This window comes from Microtus pennsylvanicus, chromosome 7 (assembly GCF_037038515.1).
Source record: "Microtus pennsylvanicus isolate mMicPen1 chromosome 7, mMicPen1.hap1, whole genome shotgun sequence".
Lineage (NCBI taxonomy): Eukaryota > Metazoa > Chordata > Mammalia > Rodentia > Cricetidae > Microtus > Microtus pennsylvanicus.
Genome location: NC_134585.1, coordinates 11,964,669 through 11,987,212, shown reverse-complemented (window position 1 = coordinate 11,987,212; position 22,544 = coordinate 11,964,669). Strand labels below are relative to the sequence as shown.

At 38.5% G+C, this 22,544-nt stretch overlaps 1 protein-coding gene across 5 annotated transcripts in view; it reads left to right on the top strand.

The window, feature by feature from the left end:
• Pcdh15 (protocadherin related 15) overlaps positions 1–22,544 on the top strand; it is a 595,973-nt gene that overhangs the window by 431,293 nt on the left and 142,136 nt on the right. For all 5 annotated transcript variants that reach the window (XM_075979991.1, XM_075979989.1, XM_075979992.1 and 2 more), the window contains exon 19: positions 20,411–20,716. In XM_075979991.1, coding sequence (XP_075836106.1) covers positions 20,411–20,716 — 306 coding nt within the window. The remainder of the gene's footprint in view (positions 1–20,410; positions 20,717–22,544) is intronic.

Here is a 22,544-nt window from a genome sequence, read left to right as displayed (position 1 = left end):
ATTCCTGTTTTATAGACTGGTGAGAATTCATGCCCTATACACTTATCTGGATTCATTTCTTGTTCTTTACAAATGTTACAGCCTCAATTACTTTGTCTATCTATTACACAACCAGAAATAAAAATGGCAATCAACCTTTCGGTTCACGGGCATGATTCCAACTCTTCTGAAGCCTTTTATAGACCACAGCTTCTTTCCCTCATATGTTAAGAAAGGTGAATGTGATAGAACACCAATGAATAACTCCTAAACCATTGTAAAGCAAACACAGCTATAAACACAGTTTTTCTATACAGTGAGCCACGGAACAACTTTGCTCGTCACTCCTCAGTGCAGCTACCTTCCTCTCCTGACACTCAGTCACTCACTGGACCTTGTTTTCTTGTGCAGATTCATCACCAGCATGAACTTTCTTACATTGATGTAGCTTAGTTCCCTCTGTCTTTTGAAATATATAGAAGCAGAATGGTCCAGTGTGCATGTGTTGGTGAATGCTACCATTTGCTCATCTGTGTTGTGTTTAGCACTTTTCTGTGTCTTTTATTCTACCACATTTTTATACCACACATTTGATGCATATTTGAGTGGTCTTTGTCTTGAGGATATTGTCCTCATAAGTCTATGCGTAGTCTCCTGTTGTTTCTCTTCATGCACGTGTACCTGCTTCATTGGCGATCCTGGTTTGCTTGTCAAGGTGCATATGTGAGAGTCAATGAGGTGGCCACCAGCATCCTTCTGCGTCAGACCTTTTAACAGCATAACACACAGAGATACATTACTCTGTGGCCTTGGTTATTATTTCCCTGAGACGGAGCATTTTTTCATGTGTTTAATTATTATTCTGAACCTTCTCTTTGCAACAACAACAACAACAAAAAAAGCTTATTTTAGTTTCTCTGTCACTTGCCCACTGGATTGCCATTAACTGTCCTTTCTTGATGTCTCTTTTCAACTATGAGTAGTCTCAGTTCCATTTTCGATAGGGCAATATGACTTTTTTCTTGTCATATGTGCTCAGACAACTTCTCCCTCTCTGTGCAAGAAAATTTGGGGGTATGGGGCTTGAGACAATTCAAGAGTACAGCCTAGCAAGCACAAGGCTCTGAGCTCCATCACCACATCTGCAAACAAACAGAAACTTTTTGTAGTTAGAGACTTTCTGTTCCACCCACCAGATCCTGATTAACCACTCTCAGGCTTAAAATATATAATTGTTTGACCAATGGCTTTGGCTTGTTATTGGCTAACTCTAACTATAAATTAACCCATTTTTATTAGTTTATATTTTACAATAAGGTTCATGTCTTGCCAGTAATGTTCAGACCTCTTTCTCCTTTGGCAGCTACATGGCTTGTCCACTCTGACTACTCTCTCTCTCTCTCTCTCTCTCTCTCGCTCTCGCTCTCGCTCTCGCTCTCGCTCTCGCTCTCGCTCTCGCTCTCTCTCTGTATCTTTGTTTATACTTCCCGCCAAGTTTACTCTGCTAATCCATTGGCCAAACAGCTTTATTTATTAATCAATAAAAGCAACCCATATACAGAAGGACATCCCACATCAACCTATAGATAAGAGCAACTTTTGACACAGCTTATTCTCATTCATGCATCATTTTGAAGTTGGCACTGCTGTTTTTCCCTGTTTAAGCCATGCTGCCTAAACCACCAAGTCGTGACTAACACTCTATACTATTTTTCAGCACCTCATTTTTTCTTAGTTCTATTAAATTTATTATCTGTATTTTTGTGCCTAAGGTCCTATATGTTCTTAGCAAGCAATCCTTCCCTTGCTGCTGCTTTGCATGAGCCATATTATAAATTCCATACTCATGTGAACCAGGAGCTGTTCCTGTTTTCTCTCTTCTGTTTTATTGGTGTATTAATCTACCTTCGCAGTAACATCCAAAGTCTCTTACTTACCTGAATTTTACAATAAGTTCTAGTATGTGATGAAATCAGTCCTCTTTCTTCTTGGGTGAATTTTCACTAGAGTTATCTGCTAACTCCTTGGTCACAGTGTCTCCTTATTGTACTTGCGAATTATTTGCATAAACAGGCAAATCTGACCAGTGATTTCCACACATATTTCTCTACTGGGATCATTCCTGCCTCTTGGTGCTGTAGTGGTACCCTTCTTGCATCCTATCATTTAGTAGACTATCACTTTATGATTCTTCCTTCATCCTGTCCCTCTGGTGAGACACTTCTGCATCCTCTTAGTGAAATTATCATCCTTGTCCTTAGAAATCACATGATCTGAGGGAGAAGTGCACAGTCCCTAAGAACGGGAAGTATCCAAGGCTGTTGGGATGCTGGTAAGAGAGGGCCCACCATTCCTGAACTCTTTCCATTCCCATATGTTTTCCCTATTGAGACTGTAGTAGTGCGCAATGGTTACTGTTTCCCTAACCCTTTAGTAATAGTCCCCAAATCTTCCCTTCATTGGTTGTTGCTTTGAGAGTCTACTACCTGGTTCAAACAGGCCAGCAACGATTGCTATTTCTATACATGGGATCAGCTGATACGGTGGTCTTTGTATATTCTAGCACTCCCTTTTCCAAAATGATGAGTCTTCTAAATAACTAAAAAACAAAACAAAACATGGTTTGTTGAATCTATGGATATACTCAAAGAACTCTTTAGCACCCTATTATATTAATATTGGTTGCTGGATTGGAGGAAGAACAAAATAACCCATACTTAATATATATATACATATATGTTTTTTTCACTGTGACATTTTATCTATAATTATATCATTGTGTGTTATAATATGTGCAATGTTAATATAATAATATATAATGTATAAGCATTATATATAAATTGTCAGTGAATATTGTGTGTATGATGTCACAGTAAATATAACAGAAAATAAAAGTCTCAATTTACTTGTTTAAGTATTTTTTTAAGTTATGTTAATTCAGCCATACCATTTTTGACTTCAGGAACAATATGATTAATTATCGTTTTCCACAGACTTCTGTACTTCATAGACAGTTAGCTGCAATTCCTTCACTGTGATGACTAGAACACTTATAAGATGATACCATAACTTGACCTAAATTATGGTCCAGAGACAGTGAAAGAAGAGACAATGGAGATGTGAAGTATAAGTAGGTGAGCCATCTCAAGACGATGCAAGAGAAATCATGATGCACCCCCTGGCCAGTGGACGCCAGTGTCCTGTAGTGATAGAGATTTGTGCTTCCTAGTCTGGAAGTTTTAAAGTTGTTTTCTTTTACTTTAATGACTTGTTTATTTTACATGCACAGATGTTTGCTTGCATGGATAGAGGTGCACCATTGCACATCTGGTGATGACCGAGTCCACAAGAGTCAGATCCCTGGAACTCATGGTGACCCTTCATGTGTGTTCTGGGAACTGTAATCAGGTCTTTTTCAAGAGCAGCAGCTGCTATTAAACACCGAGTCGCCCTTTTTAAAACTCTTTTCTGTTTTAAAGGACTTCTGGCTAACTTCATTTGATCAGCTTTCTTCTACAAGCACCCAGACAATGAAGAGTATGAATTTATCAGAAATTGCCTCCTAAGATTGCTAGACTAATATTCTACCCAGATTCATCGTTTGAATGTTCTTATTTGTAGCATCCTTTAACCCTAACAACTGTGATATCACTAGGTCTGATCAAATGATGATGAGCCAGTGACTTTGTCTTCTTTTTCTTTTCCAAAGTAGGGCATCTGGGAATACTTTAGAATTGAAAATTTGCTAGATATTTTTTCTATTCCTTTTTAATTTTTTTCATTTATTTTACATACCAACCTCTTTTCCTCTCCCTTCTCTCCTCCTGTTCCCTCCTCCATGTCTCATCTACCCCTCCCCCAGCCATTCTTCTACATCTCCAGTCAGAAAGGGGTAGGCTTCCCATGAAAGTTAACAAAGCATGGCACATCAGTTTGAGGCAGAACTAAGCTCCTTCCCTGCATCAAGGCTGGGCAAGGCAACCCAACTTGGATTTATCCAGGAGATCTCTATTTCCCCTTTCCAGAGAAATCCATATGTCCCTCTTTGGGACTTCCTCGTTATCTAGTCTTTCTGAGGTTCTGGATTGTAGCTTGATTGTCCTTAACTTATAGCTAATATCCCCTTGTGAGTATTGCCTTATTTGCCTTTCTGGGTTTGGGTTTCCTCACTGGGGATAATTTTTTTCTAGTTCCATCCATTACCTGCAAATTTCATGTCATTTTTTTTTAACGCTGGCTAATACTCCATTGTGTAAATATACCACATTTTCTTTACCCATTCTTCAGTTGAGGGGCGTCTAGGTTGTTTCCAGGTTCTGTCTATTACAAAGAACTTTGCTGTGAACACAATTGGACAAGTGTCCTTGTGGTATGATTGAGCATCCTTTGGATATATGCCCAAGATTAATATAGCTGGGTCTCGAGGTAGATTGATTGCCAATTTTCTGGGAAACTGCCATATTGATTTCTAAAGTGTCTGTACAAGTTTGCACTCTGATCAGCAGTGGAGGAGTGTCTCCTTATTCCACATCCTTTCCAATATAGGCTGTCATTAGAGAATTTGCTAGATTTTTAAGGAATTATATCAAATATCAGGCTGACCTTATTCTGTGTGTTCATCTCTCTTACGAAACTGTGAGACTTGGCATTAAAAAAATGACAACTGGAGTCTTGCTGCCAAATTTATATCTCATTACATTTAATCTCTCTATTTTAAGAAGGTTCCACTGTTTAAACTATCTTGACTTATGTTGAGGAAAGGCAATACAAGATTTTACTTCATCTTTCATGGATAGCATAGGATAAAAGAGAATCATCACTCGGGGACTGTTTTATAAAATGCAGATTTCAGATGGTTTTCTTTGCCTTTTTTTGTTTTTGCCTTTGTTTTTTTGAAACAGCATTTCTCTGTGTATCTCTGGATATTCTGGACCTCCCTCTGTAGACTAGGCTGGCCTCAAATGCACAGAGATCTGCCTGTCTCCGCCTCCCTAATTGCTGGGATTAAAGGCATGAGCCACTACCGCCCTGTTCTTCCAGGGGTTTAAGGGTGCTTGAAGTAGGAGGCATTCTGGACATAATGTTGTATCGCCCATAGACAATACATATAAATACATATTTTATATAAAATATACACATATATGTATACAAATAAATTTAGATTTCTGAACTTCTTGATGTATAACCAAGATTCAATGGAATCAAAAGTTTGTCCCACTAAGCTATGTCCTACAGAATAAAGTTGAATTCCTAAAAGTCTATTCTGCCTGTAAGTCCAATTATTCAAATGGACCTCAAACTTGGCATTGATTTTATAATTATAGCAAAGCAATTGTCATGTACACATTTTAAAATACTAATTATCGTGAAAATATCTCTTTTTTGATACAGGGTCCCATTGTGTAGCCCTTAATGGTCTGGAATTTTCTTTGTAGACCAGGCTGACCTCAAACCCACAGTGATGTGCCTGTCTCTGCCTCCTGATTACTGTGGTTAAAGTCAAGCACCACCACACATAGCTATGTTTTTAATTTTCAAATATCTTTCCTAATTCAGTGACCAAGGAGAGTAGTTTATCCTAGGGCCTCAGTTGGATCACGATCCAATAAAGTGGTCAGAGAAAAGTAGGTAAGAAGAAACAGTTGTGACTAGTGCCTGCAAAATGGTTTTAAAGAGCTTGCTGCCATTCGGTATATTTCATTCATTCTCCAATACATTTTACAGAAAGTTCGAACTGACCAATAATTTAACAATAAGCTACTATAGAAGACCTCCTTATTGAGACCCATATGTTTCACATCACAGCCTCGAAATCACAGAGACCAAAGATATTCAGCTTTTGTCTCTGGAAGTCTATGGAATGCTCATTGCTTACAACCTGGCCATTACTGTTCTATCAAAAGTTTTGCATTAGGACATTGCATCTCTGAGTAGTTTTATCATTTGCTCATAAAGTCAACATATTATGTTACTTTAGTGTATGTTTAGACATAGGCTAAATAGAAGTTTTGAGAAAACAGTAGAAAAATAAATAGAAAGCAAAAGAACTGTGCTGTTCCTAAAAAGCACTTGGAGAACCTTGTAAACCCAGGGCCTCTCATAGACATAAAAGTTAAATGCCAAGCAATAAAATGAAATTGGTTGTTTGTGAACTGCTTTGCTTCGAGTTATTTAATTCTTTATCAAACCACAATGTACTTGTGAAACAAAAGTCTTGTTTGACAAGACTTTCGAGCTGTAAAAGATTTAGTGATGAAGAGAATATAAGGAAGTCCAGAGATGGAGACTCAGGAAAGCTGAGTTGAAGAAGAGAAAAAAAATAGATTGAGAATGGGAAGATATTTTCTAAGGGCACACTAAAAGTTCTTTTGAAATTTAAAGTTAGCTTCCAGACTAAAATCATGGATTATTTGGTTAGAACCTACTTGGAACAAGTATGAGACAGAAATCTTTGTACATAAAACACACACTTAATTTAATAATCTCACTGGAATGTGCAGGTAATCTAAGTCCTGAGGAGATAGAAAAATCATTATCAGTGTACTGAAACAAGATTATGCAGAGGAGAAACTTAATGAATAAACGCAGTTCAGCAAAGCCTTGTCACCGATGAAAACTAGGTCTACTTTTCCAAGCTTTGTTCCCAGAGTTTTGTCTTTGAGTGCACAAAAAATCACAGATAGCAAATTCTCTCAGCTCAAGGGACATTCACAGTTGTATTAAATACCCCACTAACAATTTAGATCATATGACAACTAAACTTTTCCTTGAGAGATGTTGCAGATTTGTTGGCAGAGACTGCTTGTTCGTTCCCAGCACCCAGACCTGAAATAATCGCACAGAAACTGAATTAATTAAAACAATACTTGGCCAATCACTTAGGCATATTGCTAGATAGCTCTTATATCTTAAATTAACCCATATCTATTAATCTGTGCATCAACGCAAGGTCATGGCCTACTGGCAAGGTTCTAGTGGGGCTCCCACAGGCATCTTTCTCCTTTGACAGCTACATGGTGTCCTTCTGACTCCACCTTCTTTCTTCCTCTATCTGCTTGAAATTCCCACCTTATCCTATTCTACCCTGCCATGTAGGCTGTAGGCCAAGGCAGATTTATTCATTAATCAATAAAAACAACACATATACAGAAGAACTTCCCACATCACGGGTTAACATATTTGGAAAATTATTTTAGAGCCATGGCATCATGTCTTTCATAATCTATTTTTCTTGTACTTGACTTAATCTCTGCTTTTGAATTGAGAGATCCTGGGTTGTGAAAAATATGTGTAATCCTGTTATTAAATGTTGAAAATAAATTAATGATAATGAGTGACTAGGTGAAATTTTATGATTGTCATCCTGATGCAACTGCAGACATTTAGTCATGGTTTTAGATCCAACATGATATGCATTATAAAGTTTTTAAACTTGTATGTTTACTATTCATAAACATATCTTGCCTATTACTTTATTCATCCAGTAGTCAGCTGCACCACAAGGGAAAAGAGGGCGCACTATGGGTATGTGTGAAGAAGTTTCTCCTCTGTGGGCTAGAGGGCTGAAGTGAGGGCCACACAAAAGAACTTAATAAGGCAGGCAGATACAATGGGAATATTCTGTACACGTAGCTCAACAGACAACATAGTGAATAACTCCTCAGGGAATGGGTGCAATGGCTAGGAGTGCAGAATCTTCTCCCACTATGAGATTGAAGTAAGAGGTTGTTTTTAAAAAAAATAGATAGAGCAAGAGTGGTTTCTTTCAATGAAAAATTTGTCAGCATGTTTGAACATTGATGGGTGTGTTAAGAGAGGTTTGGAAGATGCTGCAGGGGAAATGGCATGTCCCCTGGGGGTGGCCTCTGGGATGTGGGAAGAATACGGACGTTGTTTCCCGGAGGACAGAGAGCAAACAGCACAGTGTGAAGGGTGTGTCGGTTTATTTGCCATCGTGCCTGCCAAGCTTTAAGACCACGAGTGACATTCCTAGCCCTGGGCACATTGCACTCTCTGTCACTGTGATCCAGCAGAGTGGCTTCTGCTGGATTTTGTTAATAATTTGGTTTCTTTCTGATAGCACATTACTTCAGCATGAACACAGAATGAAGGCGAGTGGGAGGGGAGACACCAACAATATTCTAGGTTGCCTATATCTTCATATTTCAACTCAAATGTAAATTCTGGATTCTTACGGGATTGTGATCTTCAAAGCATGTATTTCTCTGATATGGCTCTCACTTTTCAAAATTAAAACACATAGAACTAATTTTTTTTTTTTTTTGGTTTTTCGAGACAGAGTTTCTCTGTTGCTTTAGAGGTTGTCCTGGAACTAGCTCTTGTAGACCAGGCTGGCCTCGAACTCACAGAGATTCACCTACCTCTGCCTCCTGAGTGCTGGGATTAAAGGCTTGCGCCACCACTGCCCGGCAGAACTAAAATTTTTAAAGGAGATAATATATCATTTCCAACTAATAGTCTGTCATCTCTGGACTCTATCCCCTTAAAGGTGCAATACTTAAGACCACACCAGACTAATTGGTGTGTTCCTGAACAAAGATCACAGATAGAAACTACACTAGGGTCCTAAATTTAAGTGCAATTTCTTTTGCGTGTTCATCATAATAATCTAAACAAGCTTAAATTTCCACAGGGGAAAAAAAACTATCTTCCAAATGCTGAAAATAGTGTTGATGGGCAAGCATGAGACAGAAGGATTTGAATCTTGTGCTATCCGTGATTTTTGAATCTCACATGGAATCAAATTCAACAGAAAAGCATGAGCCACATCTCTGGGAAGAAAAGAAAATTGTATGAGACTAAACAATCAAAGCATGGGTTTTTATTAAATAATTTTATAACTATGCTTTAGCTGACTTTTTTGAGAAAAATCAATGTTTGCTATTGTAATGGCTTTTACATGTATATGCATAGAAAATTTGCTGTATCCCGTGAACTAAGGAATTCATAATCTAATAAAAATAATTGCTATAGAAGCTTTTAATGGGAGTATAAGACACCACTGAGACTCCTCTTACAGGAAAAAAAATTTCATGCCTAATCTACTGGGGGTGAGGTAGGAAGATACCCTTCAGTGGCAGAGCATCAGGTTCCTCTCAGCTGTGGGAGGCTTCCTTGCCCAGCATCTCATTCTGATTGTCGTATTTTATGTTCTGACCTAAAGCAGCAGGGTAGGACATGGTAATTTTGGCTCAGTAAAGAACAATTGTGATCTGCTATGCTAATTATGGAACTGCTTCTGGGCTTAGCTAATTCTATAGTTGGCCCCTTAGAGAAATTAGACTTCTCCTTGACTCCAACCCTGCTTTCTCTGCTACCCAAAGACATTAATTTCAAAAGCATATCATAATAAAGGACTTGTAGGCAATGTCTGCCTCCTTGCCTTCTTCCCACAGAATGCAGCCTGCGAGCAAATGTAGCCTCCTCTCCTTTAAGCTACAGGAATCAAAGAGGGTTGCAGACTGAAAAAATAAATATATAAAAGAAGGCAATATTTCTTCGGCTGGTTTTCTCACTATTTAGTTTATGGTATCTCAGAAGAATTGCTTCATTGGGATTTCTGAAACCCAGGACTGGAGATATTCCCTGTGTGTCCCGTAATTCACAGCGTGGATATACAACGAGCACAGTCACTCATTGACTGTCTTTGCCAGCTCTGTTTTTACGAGGGGTTCCTCGCAGCCTGCAGTCTTTTCTGATGGTTTCATGACTCCTCAGCCTCCTGCTTATCCACATCAGCACAGACAGATTCCTGTCAAGAACAATCAGTCTTTATGAAGCTGAAGGGGTAATGTTTCCTACGGGTAGACCAAATCAAAGCTGTTCTCGCTTGTTCTGCTGCCTGGTAGATTTCGCCTCTATTTGAATTCTTCAGATCTTAAGTTTGAAGCAAGTCAATGGCTTTCTTCTTAATTTATATGCAAAGATTCTTGGTGGACACATTATAGAGGTTCGGCATCTAAGAGTAATATAGTTTAAACAAAACCTTTCAATTCATATCTGCTGTTTTATACCATTATATCATTGCATGCTACTGAATAGTCTTTCCCCATAAGGAGGGGAAATATTGCATAAACATAACTCCATAGATCACATCTCATTATAACAAGGAAGATTTCCACTCATCCAATATGCAGCTACTCACTGCCTTTGTGCCAGCAAGAAAACAATGAGCCTGGGTGTGTGCCTGCACTCACACACACACACCCAGTGACAATTTTTCTTGAACTTTTTATCTTCACTCTTTCCTTCTATACCAAATACCTTCCAAACACTAAATGTTAAACATAGGAGTTATTTCTTCTCATTCTTTCTGCTTCCCTAATTGAAATGAGTACGCCAGATGTGACCGCTGGAAAATAGGACCTCAGCAAATGGTTGGTAAAGGAGTGAATACAGAAATCACAATTCTGAATCACAAATTAACAGCATCCTCGATCTTAGGGCTAGCTCCAAGAAAGCACAATAGCAAAATACACGTGTGAGGTGATTTTCCTGCTGGCTGTGTAAGGATGAATGTAAGAAGATGTACAAAATAGTCAGTCTTTTAATTTTGTAGCTTTGTGGTTGTTTTAGCGACAATGTGAGCTCATGGTTGGCTATGAATATCCCTCACAGATATATATGTTCTTGAACATCTAGGCTCAAGACAGTGGCACCATTTTAGACTGTGCTGGAACATTTGAGACAGGGGTCTTACTTGGAAGAAGTGGATTGTGAGGACATGGGCAATAAAAGTCACACCCCACTTCTGCTTCTGGTCTATACATTCTGATTTCAAATGTGCTGAGCTGTGAGACACTTTGGCTCTGTGTTCCTGCTGCTGTGAGCTCTAACACGCCCCCTTCTTGCCATGCACTGAAATCCCACAAAAATGCTAGACCATTCATATAAGCATTCCTCCCTTAAGTCGTTTCTGTCAGGTATTTTGTCACATGGATGAAAACAGGAATTAATATAGAAAATTGATGGTAGAGAGAGGGACTTCTGCTGCGCGAACCTGATCTTGTGGATGGCTGGCCACTGGAACTGGCACGCAGAAGGCAAAGGTAGGAGAATTTGAAGGCCTGACAGGGTCTATAAAATGGAAAAATTCATGGGCCAGGCTAGAGAGAGTGCTGAACACCAGAATGCCTGTATAGATGGAGGAAGTAAAGGCCCAACACATTAGGAATTAATCTGGGAAAGAAAGCAATACTTTGCATCAGAACTTGACAGAAAATGCACACAAATGCATTGAAAATCTGGTTCAAGCAGATTGCTGCACAGAGCACAGTTATTGTGGAACAGTACTGTTCCTTGAGGACAGCTCCACTTGCTCTGAGTTGCCTTTATAGTGACATGGACAAACACTTTAGAAAGTCTTGGCATTAAAATGAGTCCTAAAAGGATGGCTCTCGTGTAACATTATTTTGTATATCTCTGTCATTTTAGGAAGAAACAGGAGCTGCTAGATGAGAATACAAATGTTTATGGGAGCACAGCATTTCTGAAAACTGAATCTTGTTACTTACATGATAAAAATAGCTTACCTTCCTTCTTTATGCACAAACACAGGTGTGTGTGTGTGTGTGTGTGTGTGTGTGTGAATATAAATATATATCAAATGTGTCTGTGGTAATGAAGTTTCTTGAGTGTTTAGTTACATATAAGAGATCTAGAAAACCTCTATAAGGCAATGCTAATGAAAAAGGAGTGGAACAACATTAGGAAGAGTATGAAGAATTAAACTACTACATGAACTCTGCACAAACAATATACTCACTTACATTCATGCTAAACCAGAAATATATTTTCATAAGGGATTCTAGATGACAAGCCAAAGAAAGCAGTAGAATAGCCACATAGTTACTAGTTTGAGGAATAGTTTATTGTTGATATCATTGTTAACTTAATTTTCATCTTAAGAAGGAAATATTTTTTTCTTAATTTTTTCTAACAAATTTAAGACTTTCCTACTTTAAAAAAAAACACTGTGAATATCAAATAATAGTTTCCATTTGTTCATGTGTTGGGTCTGAGATAGGAGCAACATGCTGAAGCTTAAGGGAGGTGTTGTTTGCAGAAGATGTTGCCTGGCTACAAAGGTCATAGAACCATGAAGGATGTAACATAGGATGAAGAATCTTTCACTTCCTGGGACTGTGATGGTTAATCCCAATAGCTGTCTTGATGGCTTAACTAAGTTTGTGTTGTCTATAACTATGAGTGGAAAAACTAAGAATCACTTACAATTTCGAAGGACCTTCCTATTGTCCTGTGATCTGAGATGAATTAAAGGGGTGAAAGTGATAAGAGCAGCCAAAGCCAATATTCTCCCTTCCATGCTTCCTGGTCCACCATTGCAGGAATACCTCTGCTCTCCCTGCTGTGGTAGACTGACATCTTCCAGATCACTTTGAGACAGATTACATTGTTTATGTTGGTTACTTCTGTCATGGCGATAAAAATAGCTATTACAAGGATAATTTGAAAAGGATTGCTGAAAATACTAATAAGGCATTGGTTAAAGAATTGTACAAATCCTTTTTTAATGCCTGTTGCTTCTGGGAGATAATACATTTGAGATAAAGATGAATAAACTTAGGAAATATAGGAGCTGGTATAAGACAGCATTGTTATTTTGAGAAAATATTTAGTACTCACACTCAGCCCATACCTCTCAGAAATGAAAACAAAAGTAAAGATTCCAAATATAAATTCCAACTGTGGGTTTCCACCACCTCAAGCAATAGTCATATCCACTGAACCCTTTGTAGAGTTATGAAAGACCAGGTGTGGTTTTTAATGATGTCAGCTTGATACCATCTAGAATCACCTGGGAGATGCAAGATCTGTGAGGGATCCTTTGTATTTAATTGAGATGGGCAGACTGCCACTGTGGGTGGGAAACCCTACACAGTATAAAATGGAGAGAGAAAGAAGATCGTTGAGAGTGCTCATCTCTGCCTGATCGTGGCTGTGACAAGCTCCTTCTACAAGGCCTTCCCAGCTATGATGGATATTAACTTGGAACTGTGGAATAAAATGGCCCTTTCTCCCTTTAGTGGCTTTTGCCAGGACATTCTATCACAGCCATAGGGACAGAAGCTATGACGTCAAGTAAAAGAGGGGGGAGGACGGTAAAATTCATCAAAGAGCTCTTCCTAGAGCTTCCTCTTTGTTCCCAGCTCTGTTGGACAAGACTGGGAACAGAAAGAAAATAGAATTATCGTAGAATTGTAGAGAGCCTGTTAGTGAACCTAGAAATATCATCACACTGGTAGTGAACATAGGAAATGAACAACCCTTTTGTGATGCTCCAAAACATTCATCTCACGCTGACTGCCATCATGTGACAATTTAGTACGTAAATATTCAAGCACAAGGCTGCATGCCTCCTGCCTGATGGTCTCTTTTTAATTACCTGGGTTAATTTACATTCTTTCATTACAAGATCTATAGGCGGTGTGGGGGCATCTTAAAATGACTTGCTTAATTTGGCGTCTTCATACCCCCAAATCCACAGAGATTATTTCCTCTCACTTGCCTGGCTGGTTTAATTTTTTTCCATGTCTCTACCCCTGCTTCTACTTCTTATTTCCCTTATCTTCTCTCCAAGTAGCCCAGAGGTTCTTTTCTCTAATACTGCCTCTCCCTCTCACTGGAACCACCACGTATTAGATAGTGAGTTGTAGCCTTCCCACCTAATATACAGACACAGCGTACTTAGAAAGAGCAATAAAAAGTGGGTTTTGCTAAGTATGGGAAGGATCAGGAGGCCGAACAAAAAGATTGAGAAGTATCTGAGGCTTAGCAAGGGAGAGAAAGGAGTCTCTCAAGGAAATCACAGGAGATCCAAATGCATTTCAGGACAAATGAGGCAAGTAAATAGAATGATTGCTTCTCAGCTGTTCATATTGCCCTCTGAGGTAAGCTTCTCCACCTTATGGTATCAGCTTCAATCATGTGATTTGTCTCAACCAATGAAGTGATAGTGGAGGTGTCCCCTTCCAAGTAGAAGCAGGAAGTGGTAGGACAGGATTACCTCTTGGCTTTTTTCCCCTCTGTCACAAGAGTGGCCTGTTTCTTTCTTTTTTTTTAATTTATTTATTTATTAAGGATTTCTGCCTCCTCTCCGCCACCGCCTCCCATTTCCCTCCCCCTCCCCCGATCAAGTCCCCCTCCCTCATCTGCTGGAAGAGCAATCAGGGTTCCCCAATGGGGTTGTTGTAGCATTCTCCTGTCTGAAGCAAAGCAAGCACGGAGTACAAGTTGTGAGAAATTATGATGTGATGCCTGCAGCATTGATGGGAGAAGGAAACCACAGATTACAGACACTAAAAAAACTGACTAACATTTTAAAGATATAAATGAAATGGCGATGGTGTCCAAGTGTTAGTTGTGGAAATAAATGCATAAAGACAGAGGAGGAGGAGGAGGTTACGAGGTTTCTCAAATGCTATTATAAAGCCCAACTTATTGTGTGACTGAGAGTAGTTGCTTCGGATGCTGGGGGAGTCAGCAAAACCTTTACGAAAGCCACCTATTGCTTGGTAAGAGGTTCTTAATTAAACATTTATTCAACAAATGTTTGGTGGGCATACATGAAGGATGTGAATGGGAAGTCAAGGATAAAAAGGCGTACTTCTTTCCTTGGCTGTTTGAAGTATAGTGTAGGAGACAGGCAGGTAAGTAGGCAATTATAACATGTTAGAAAGCCAAATAAATACAAGGTGACAGGGGGCCTGAGGGAAAGGAAAGCTATTGGAAATTGGTGGAACCGATTGGAGGATTGCAAGCCGGGAAAATATCTAAACTCTTCACAACAGCTTAATTGTGGTTTTTCCATGATAGAATAGAAAGAATGTAAGAACACTAAAAAAGCCATAGCTTTGTAGAAAAATATGGGCAGCTGCCAAACCTTTTATGTGTAGAAATACTATTTACGGATTCCTGTGGGCAGAATTTATCTTTTCAAATGTGCTAGGACAGCCTGCAGTAGCGATGAGTAAAGGCATGCTTAGTGTGAGAAAACTCTTACACCCTTTAATGTATCACTGCCGTGATTTTTAAGACCAGGTCGTAAACACTTACATAAAGACACATGCATTTGTTTCTCAAGCCTCAGTGAAATTACTTTAAAATGAAAATGAGCGTCTTGAAATGCTTTCTCCCATGACAGACTTGGTACACATTTCTATGCAAAAATGTCTACATCTTCATCATTGAAACTGTCCCTGTTATGTGTCTAATTAATATCTAAATTTGTATATCAGAAAAAAGCCTCTGTATCAGGCTGGGAGATGGCTCAAGGGGTAGAAGCACAGGCTGATTTTGTGGGCAGCCTGGGACACAGAGGAAGAGAATGTCTGAAAAAGAAGCAGAGAGGTTGAAGGGTCTTACAAGTTTGTCAGCCCCTGATGTAGAAACCTTAGCAATGAGCTTCATTTACTAAAGAGAAGGATTTAGACCTCCAGAAAGACAATGAGCAAAGAGAAGAGTAACGAAAAAGAGGGCATGAATTGAATGCTTAGGACTAGTATTCCTAGTACTGTTGACATGTAGCATGGGAAAAAAAAAATCTGTGCACAATTTTGTTCAAAATGTTACATTTGTTTAGCACGTGATTTTTCCATGGCCTCTGGCCTCCCACTTAAATAACTGGTTTTCTTTAACATATGCTCTGATTTTGATTTTAGTGATTTAAATGTGCTGTTTGCCTTTCGAGCACACAACTAAACGTCTCTCCAATGAGACCTTTGTTTTGATTTTTGAGGTGATTATTTGATTATAGACTTTCAGCTAATCTCCCAGCCCTATGCATGCCCAAAAATCTCACCACAAATCAGGCCCCGGGAAGACATAGGTTTTAAAATGAGTGTCCCGTAGACGGATGATTATAAAGTTGCAGCCTTTACTGTTTATTGCTTCGATGTAGTACAAGTAGAGAAGTGCGATTTTTCTTATTAACAATTTTAATTAACTTCTAATTGATCTGTAAGGAGATGAATGGCTCCATTACAGCACTGTGCAGCGAGCTGCTTGAGTGGAGCTGGTAAGCATCCATGCAAAGTTCTCGACACGACTATTGATATTAGGAACTCTGAGATAACTCTCTTGTCTCACACTGACTCCCTCATATGTAACAGTAAAGCAACTGAATCTGCCCCCAGTGCCTGAGCCACAACCTCATTCATCTGCTCAGTGACTGGGAAAGAAGGAGGGAGGGAGGGAGGGAGGGAGGGAGGGAGGGAGAGAGGGAGGAAGGGAGGGAGGGAGGGAGGGAGGGAGGGAGGGAGGGAGGGAGGGAGGGAGGGAGGGAGGGAGGGAGAGGGTTTGTGCATATTCTGTCCTTTTGTCACCATTAGCTGCATATTTGAGCAACTTTAACATGGTTAGAGTTAATTGCTACAGAATATAAAGTCAAACAAACTTTATTTCATGGTGGCTAGCTATGCAGGGAGCTAAGTATTTCTACACGAGGCAAAGGTTCAGGTGCCTGTATAAGTACTTGGCACATTTACTACACTTTAGCTAATTTAAATGGATTTTAAAGAAGTTATGGACTGCATTAAAGAGGGTCTCCCAGCTGAAGTTTCTTAATAGAAATCTTTTAAAATAGGTAATTTAACAGGTAGAGTAAAAGTAAATAATTTCAAAAAACTATATAGATTGCTAAATATTTGCATAACATAGGGTTAAAGTAAAGGCCCTTGAGAGAGTAATAATTTATCCCTGTTTGTCAAAGTAAGCCTAAAATACTTACACAGGCCTTTAAAGAGAAGCGGGGTGGTTGGACCATGGGTCGAAGAAGCAAAGTAGAAAGAAGAGAAGAAGGGATTCAAAACTTGCAAGAAAGCCAGGTTAAATGCTACTGCACTTATCGGTACAGAAAATGGTTGAGCAGGAGGCTGGCTGCAGTCTTCATATTTCTATTTCAAAGGGGTGGGAATCTCAGGCTCACTGCTCACGTAGCCCGAGTCTGCCAATATTCCCCCGGAGCTTCCGGGAAGGAGCAGAGATGGCTCATACCTAGCTTTTAGGCTGATGACCCAACACTGAACTTCTTACTTTCAGAGATTTATATAATGAACCGCTATTTCATGGGAGCTAATAAAGGGTATGGCTATTTCTTATTTTGGCAGTGGAATAAATGCTAGTGTAGGTGCTTCCTGCATGTGATAAGTTGACTTAGGAGTTTTTGAGTTTCTGATGGTACAGAAGCAAAAGGTACCAGATACAAAATAAACTTAAATTTTTGACGTTTCTTCTTTATCACGGTGGCATCCCTTCTGCAATGACAGTGTCCAGTATTGGGCAGCAGCAGGGAGCTCCAGCCCCCAGTCAGCATGCCTCCTCGGGAGAGGAAATGACCAGAGTTGTACAGTGTGATTAGTTCCTAGCCTTTAGGGCTCAGCACATTAATGTTTGAAGTATGTTTTGGCTTACAATAGTTTTCGTTTAAATGGGTTTGTAAGGGTATAATCCATGGTAAATCAGGGCGCATCTGCCCAGATATATCAGAGTACTGGAAATGAGACATTGTTACATAGCCGGACATACAAAGACAATGTGATCAACTCCTTAACACACATAGAAATACATACGGGGGGGACAGGAAGGAAGGGGGGGAGAAAGGGAAGGAAGAAGAGAGATGAGAGATAGATAGAGAGAAGTAAAGTTGTACTAGTTATATCAAACTACTTGTCATAGTGAACATTGAATTAGAAGAATAAACAAACCACCTGGGGCAGGAGTCATTTAAAATACAACGCTGACAGTGGTCTTTTTCGTAGTGCGGATCCTCGCGTTACCTCCTTTGTATTTCTTCATGTACTCCGTGTACAGAACAGAAGCTTACATGAGGCTCCAATTTGTGGTCCAGTGTACCTGGATCACTACCTGTCTTATTTTGGATGCGATGAATGTCATGTGGATGATCAAAATTACAAAAGGATGCATCAAGGTCATCTCTCTCATCAGACAAGAAGAAGCCAAGAGTAGCCTTCAGAACGGAAAACTTGATTAAAGGCGTGCTTCATCAAAAAAAAAAATACAACGCATGAGTAAAATGAATTTCACTAAGTGTCCCAGAGCTGGAAGGGGAGACTGAAAATCCTAAGAGCAGTGGTGTAATCCTGCCTAAATTACTAAATTAATTTTTTCTTTACTGTTCAGTTGACTACAGAAAACAAATGCTTCCGTGTCCTTCTGTTCTCTGTTGTCCCCCTGGGATGGCAAGTGCCATTCACCTACCAGCAGTTTCTGGAAACCTCTAAGCAAAGTAGAGCTTCCAAGAAAATATTTCTGCATGGCACTTTAGTTCTCCGACTATGTTTGTTCTCCTTCTCCAGGCTTCTGTTATTACTCTTCTGTTGTCTTCCCAGGCTTCACCACTCCAGGGCGTCTGTATCTTTGTCTAAGGGACAGATCGCGGTGAAATGTCAGACTTATGCAACTGAAGACTGGCGTTAGAAACATGGCGTTCACATGTTGTTCTTAGCTTTTTGCATTTCATTTATTTGTTTCTTTATTGTGTGTTTAATTATTTATTTGTGTGTGTGTGTGTGTGTACTTATGCTCACATATCCCACAGTGTATGTGTGGAGGTCAGAATGAATTCTTCTATTCCACATGTTCCAGGGGTTGAACTCAGGCCATCAGCAGGTGCCATCTTACAACCAGCCCAGTGTCCACATCTCGTCTTTATTTTTTCAAAATAAATGCTATTTATTATTATTTATTATAAATTTATTATTTATTGTTATTTATTATTATTTATTATGGAATGCTAAAATGCACTCCTTTGATAGATAGATAGATAGATAGATAGATAGATAGATAGATAGATAGATAGATAGATAGATGATAGATGATAAATAGATAGATGATAGATAGATAGATAGATAGATAGATAGATAGATAGATAGATAGATAGATGATAGATAGATAGATAGATAGATAGATAGATAGATAGATGATAGATAGATAGATAGATAGATACATAGATAGATGATAGATGATAGATAGATAGATAGATAGATAGATAGATAGATAGATAGATGATAGATAGATAGATGATAGATAGATAGATAGATAGATAGATAGATAGATAGATAGATGATAGATACATAGATAGATGATAGATAGATAGATAGATAGATAGATAGATAGATAGATAGATAGATGATAGATAGATAGATAGATAGATAGATAGATGATAGATAGATACATAGATAGATGGTAGATAGATAGATAGATAGATAGATAGATAGATAGATAGATAGATAGATAGATAGATAGAAAAAATATAAAGTAAAATGCACTGTCTTGCATTCCAGGCCTCACGAAGATTCAGTGATTACAAGTATGGAAACCAAAATAAAGTCCTGTCCCCTTTCTTTCTTTAGTGGTAGTTTGAAACATAATTCTATAGTATTTCACAGCTTCTTAGAAAGATTCCAGATTTTATAAGAAATGGTAATAGAAGCATTTGGTATAAAATGTACAGTATTTGATGGTGGGGGGTTATAAGTTGCTGAATTTTAAATAAAAGTACTCCTAACAACATTCTATCAGAAATATAGTCACTCAAAGCTTTCTCACGTTTGGAGAAAAATGGCTTTATGCCTAAAATTTTCAGCAAATATAGATTTAGGCAGCACCAACAATTCTCCCTGCTATTATTTGAGATTCAGTCTAGTATTAAACAGTAGCCCTGTCTTCTGATTTGACAATTACTGTACTTTTATTGCCATCCAGTTTGGGAATATGTTTAATTTCAAACCTCAGTTCCATATATTCACAGAGCCTTCATTAATTTCATTAACATTTATTAAAGAGTTTTGCATACGAGATACTGTTTAAATTCTAGGACCCCCCAAGGTATTTACTTCTTGTGTAACTTTACATGAGACAATTAATTTCCTTAAGCCATATGGTTTCATTTGCAAAATGGGGCCAATGATATTTACTCATCAAAATCATCACAAGGATTAAATGAGGTAAATATGCATCATGCTCAAACATATGTAAATATGAAAATGACTATATGAATTTCTTAAACAAAAACAACCATCAAATCTTAAACAGTTAGTAAATCATCTTAAATTAATTCAAACCAAGTACTATTTTTGACATTCAAAATCTATTGTAGCAATGAAAGTACATGAAACCTTCCATTTTTATAATATTCATTTTCTCTGACATATTGTTGTTTCTAATGATATCAGCTTTATGTTCATTTCCACTGAGTATATAATTAAATCATAGCTCATTTCTTTTCATGATTTTGACTGCAAATTGTACCTTTATTATCTTTCTAAATTTCCCCTTTAGAGGAAAAAGAATATTTGGTTAGAAACTGTGGCAGAGTTTATCAGCAGTGTGCCAGAAGAGTTGTGCTAAGCCCTCTGGTTCTTCTGTTTAGGCAACAGATCCAGATGCTGGGATAAATGGCCAAGTGCACTACAGCCTGGGTAACTTCAACAACCTCTTCCGCATCACGTCCAATGGGAGCATTTACACAGCCGTGAAGCTGAACAGGGAAGTCAGGGACCACTATGAACTGGTTGTTGTGGCAACGGATGGAGCCGTGCACCCTCGGCATTCAACGCTGACACTGTACATCAAGGTGTTGGACATTGATGATAACAGTCCTGTTTTTACCAATTCAACATACACAGTCGTGGTTGAAGAGAATCTTCCAGCTGGGACCACCTTCCTGCAAATAGAGGTGTGTGGACAAGCATTAATTCCAGGAGATCTATATTACACGATTAGCTGTGAGGATCAGACTTTGAAGTTTAACTACAAACATATATATGATGAGCTCAGAATAACTTAGATTCGGATAAGCTATGCATAAACCTTATTAAGTCTCAAAAATTGCATATTGTGTTTTATACGAAACCCTTCCTCTGGGAGAACCCACAAAATTAAAAGGATAAAGTTTGCAATGGTAAGAAACATAACACATTTTATGTGTTTTGGCATGTATAAAAGTAATGCTAGATGGTTTTGTCACATTGACAATGCAAAGAAAAAACTGATTTTCTCCAAAATAAATTAAATTTTGTGTTTTTTACATCTACCAGAGGGGTCACACAAATATCAAATAGACATCAAATATAGACATGCATTTATATAAACATGCATATATATAAATATGTGTTCAGGTATGTGTATATATAGCATATGAATTCATAAATGCATATATGCATGTAAACTAATATACTTTCCCCATATACATTATATACACATATAAAACATTGTTTATTCTGTAGTAATTTTTTACTCACTTTTACACCATTTTCAAATTTCTAACTCTTCCTAACTGAAATTCATATCCAAACCTCTGTGCTCAAGTGTAACAGTAGAAGCTCCCAACATTTTATGACAGTAGCTCAGTAGAACCCATAAATCTCTTTTTATACACTAACCTATTTCATTATGAAAAGGGGGTCCATGAACCATATTATGACAAAGAAAAAAATCAACCTCAGTCTGTTTATACTTCATCTGCAAAGTAAAGCTTGAAGTTTTCTCTCAAGACTGTCTTGATATACCTGAGCAAATACTTAGGTTCCAGACATTAATAAATCAAATAATGAAGTGTGCCAACCTAGAAAGAATCATCTGTGCATTTGTTCATCCATCTGCTTCTTCAACACTCATGCAGTATAGGTGCTGAGCTGTATACTATGTCTTCTATATTTAGTAATTATTTTTTATATTTTGATTCTATAATTATCATTTCCCCTTCTCTTTTTTTCCTCCTCTTTCATCCTCAAAACATCCCTTGCTGTCTTTCAAAGTTCATGTCCTCTTTTTTCATTAATTGTGGTTACATACATATATGCTATATACATACGTATGTATGTGTGTTTATACGGTTTGGGTGATGAAGAGGTTATCAGGATGGATTCACAGCCTCTGTGGACTTCTCAGTCATCTTTAAACAGCTCTCAACATTGGTAGTAAGAAGCAAGATCCTAGCAATCTGATACACACCTTCTATTCAAACTTGAGTGGTTCTTTTTGCTAGAAAAAGCTACGGTGCTGCTGAGGACTGAGAAGCCAGTCAGTTACCAGTTAAAGAGAGAAACAGAAAGGATTAATCAAGGTCATGTAAAAATAAAACACTCAAAATGTCAAGGGAGATGCTGATTGATGCCCAAGGTTCTAAGGAGCCAGAAGGCATTGTGTTCTGTCACAATATTCAGAGGATGAGATTGCTGTCATTTGAATCTCAAATGTCCCTCAAGGCCCATATGCTGAAGGCTTGGTGCTCAGCCTGTGGAATATTAGAGGTTGCGACAGAGGTAGCTTGCCCTTGAAGAAACTATTGAGTTCTCCAACCCCTTTGAGTTTCTCTCTACTTCCTGGGTTTCATAACACAGTCAAGGCTTCTCTGGTCCTTGTTTGCCACCATGATGTCCTGTACAGCCCTAGGTCCACACAGGGCTATGGGACCAGGGACTGAACCCCACTTTATAACTTGCTTACTAGAGGAATTTTGTAACAATACTGGAAGGGGACTAACAGTGTTGGTCAGAGATCGA